The 3005-nt window shown below is 38.9% G+C and overlaps 1 protein-coding gene across 1 annotated transcript; it reads right to left on the bottom strand.

The window, feature by feature from the left end:
• Nucleotides 1–891: 891 nt before the first annotated feature.
• LOC120422299 (putative ferric-chelate reductase 1 homolog) lies at nucleotides 892–2670 on the bottom strand. The gene is made up of 7 exons (XM_039585691.2): nucleotides 2563–2670; nucleotides 2394–2493; nucleotides 2045–2102; nucleotides 1598–1829; nucleotides 1426–1538; nucleotides 1295–1354; nucleotides 892–1202 (listed from the first exon to the last, which is right to left on the bottom strand). The coding sequence occupies exons 1-7, from the start codon at nucleotides 2570–2572 to the stop codon at nucleotides 1110–1112; spliced, it is 666 nt and encodes a 221-aa protein (XP_039441625.1). The 5' UTR covers nucleotides 2573–2670; the 3' UTR covers nucleotides 892–1109.
• Between the last annotated feature and the right edge of the window lie 335 nt (nucleotides 2671–3005).

The raw sequence follows: 3005 nt of genomic DNA, 5'->3' as shown, positions 1-3005 counted from the left end.
ATATTTCAAACCAATTTGAGAGTCAGATTATCTCATGATTTGAGATCCGGACATATAGTAGCAAATCATTTTTGTTATAGCTGACAAAAGTCCTTAAATAAGTTGGCTTCGAATTCCAGCTTATGAATCGCTCAAATTTGAATTTTATTGCACAAACATGTTATTAACAGCCATCGATTTCATCATTTGATTTCGGCCACCTAAACGTTAGTTTTTTTTTATGATTCGGGCAATTTCTACCAAATTATCAAACGAATGTATGAAAAAGGATTTTCAATTTCAGTAATAAAGTGTATCTAAACCTCATTTGCCCAACCCCTTTTCTCGACTGACCATTTTAACGTGATTAAATTGATTTGTAAAAGTTCTCAAATGTTCATTTTGACAGTTATCGATTATTAAATTATGTTTTCATCTGGCCCGTGGGGTTATTTTTCGAAGAATTTGAATTTAGGGGAATAGCACTCCATCGTGCCTCTTTCGTTGGCATATCAGCACTTTGACGTTCAATTACAGCTCATAGAAAGCGTTTTCAACCGAAATCGCGTGATAAGTAGCTCAAGTTTCTATCAACAATTTTACAAAATAAAATATATAAATAATCAGAAAATTAGATGAAGTTAAGAACGAGTGCTTAAACCTGCCAAATTTCCCCTGAACGATCTGCAAAAAAAAAATAAACAAACTTTTACCCAAGTCTTCTTCCTTTGGTAATAATGGTTCAATTTTACAAATGGAATCATTTTAAAAAAGGCAATTGTTATTGGCAGTCAAAAGTGAAAAAAATGAGCCAATAAGATGCCTTCCCTCGATATGCACTGGTCACTCGACTGTTCTACAAATGAAACTTTTGCCAGTATAAATAAAACCAAATCACATCATTATAACCGCTCTGATAAGATATTCGATGCCTTTATTGTTACAATGTTGCTTTCGACCATCAAGTCCAACCATATTTACAATCTAATGATAATCACAGTTATTTACTTCACAAATACACATTCACACGTACATCTTCTTCTTATCACAACCACTTAACGAAGGTGAAACCATATATCCGTCTACGCCAGATTCGAACCGCTCCATCGTTTGACGTCACAAGGCTGCCCTCAGGCGAGCCAAATTTGTACCGCAATGACCACCGTAAAGGCAAACAGCCCTATCAGCTGCACCGACAGTGTCACCTTGCGCCATCTGGAGAACTTTTGGGATGAGAAAAAATAGCAAAAAAATACACAAAATCAATCACAATCCGTAACAAAAATGGAAATTATTCGACCCTCGGGACACATACCGATGCATCCTTGGTTGGGTCCAACGAGGCTCCTCTTTTCTTCGACAGGTGCTCCAGAAGCTGTTTGGGGCGGAACAAAATTGAATCTTAATTCACCGGAACATTAGCATATTCGCCCATGGATTTCTTACCAAAAATGTGGCATGAATCAGTACGTTGAATGCCACGGCCCCACCCAGCCAACCGTACAGGGAGGTCTTCAGCTTGGCCGATTCCAGCCCCACGGCCAGAAACATGTTGGTGACTGAAATGCAATCGGCATCAGGTTTGACGTTGCAGGATATCGAAGCCGTTACTACTTACTGGCCAGCACGTACGTCACATTGCCGGATAGGACGTGCCACAGGCGGAACAACTTCTTCGCTTTGTGGTGCGGATTGATGGCCCCAAAGATGGGCTGCAGAAAGCACAGGACGAAGGTGATGATGCCGACTATTGCGTGGGTATGCTCGTAGAAGCCGTCCATATCGATGAAGATCAGTATGAAACCGCAGCAGGTCAGCAACCAGGTGAAGAACATGTACAGCCGGTGGTACTGTCGGAGTAATTAATTTGAAATTGCTGGTGTTTTCCTACTTATGTTTTTAGTATTGGTATGCCTCCAGTTAGGTGTTTAAGGCCTTTTGCCGGATTGGGATTTGCACAATTTTCTTGCTGTGATTTAACAAGTAGACTTTTATACAAACACATTTATTTGCCTTTTGACACTGAGATTCAAATGAAACTTGTAAAACTACTCAAAACACTTACCAGAAACCATGCTTCTCCTCCAAAGTAGCGCTCTGTCACCCACGTTTTCTTAAAATACCTATGAGACATAGAAAAAAAAACACAACACATGTTATCATTTCCCTACCCATTGCCAAAACAAATATTATATCACAAGTTCAAAACCCAAGAACTTTTTTCCACACGTCGGATAATCCGTTACACACCCACGTTTCAACCAAACCGACACCACACTTTTATTTACTTTATCAGTTTGTTTATCTTTGGTTTACTACCGCACTGCAGGCATTACCTGCCGTGACATTTGCTTCACACGTTTTTTTTTCTATTCACATAAATTGGTTCACCATTCATCAATGGACTGAAATACCTTGCAACGGAACTGCCCAATGACCAGCACAGAATCCACGCAATGACCATAAACATTCCGTGCAGTTTGATGAGGACCGTCGGATCCGGCAGATCTATATCTGAATAATCGGAGGTATTTTATGTTAGAAACATCTATTCAAATGAGAAAACTATTTTTTTAAACTAACCGACAACCATGATGAAATATAAATTAAAAACGCGCTTTTCAATAGACGACCACAAGCTTCAGAAGCAAAACGCCAACTGACGAACAGTTGAAAAGCTTCAAAAATGTAAGCAAACGAAACGAGCATTATCATTTCGATTAATCAATTTGCTGATAAGCAGTGATGGCACTGGGTTTGTTCGAGAAGGTCGAATTTATTGTTTTTTTTTGCAATAAATTAAATTATAAAAAAAAACAAATAAAATCAATTGAAGATTTCATCAAAGTTGAAAGAGATACCTATCCCTTCTGCACAATTTACTGTCACTCTCGTAAAAGCAAATTGAATCCGGTGAAACTTCGTAATGGTTGCTCTCGGAATCAGAGTTCTCCGCAAATATCGTTACCATTACCGAGCTCTGTTTCAGTTGCTGCAACCAAGCAGTCAGTGGTAGCTTCTTTGTG

Source organism: Culex pipiens, chromosome 3 (genome assembly GCF_016801865.2).
Source record: "Culex pipiens pallens isolate TS chromosome 3, TS_CPP_V2, whole genome shotgun sequence".
Lineage (NCBI taxonomy): Eukaryota > Metazoa > Arthropoda > Insecta > Diptera > Culicidae > Culex > Culex pipiens.
The sequence above is the reverse complement of the archived record's forward strand: the minus strand, read 5'-3'. Positions and strand labels throughout refer to the sequence as shown.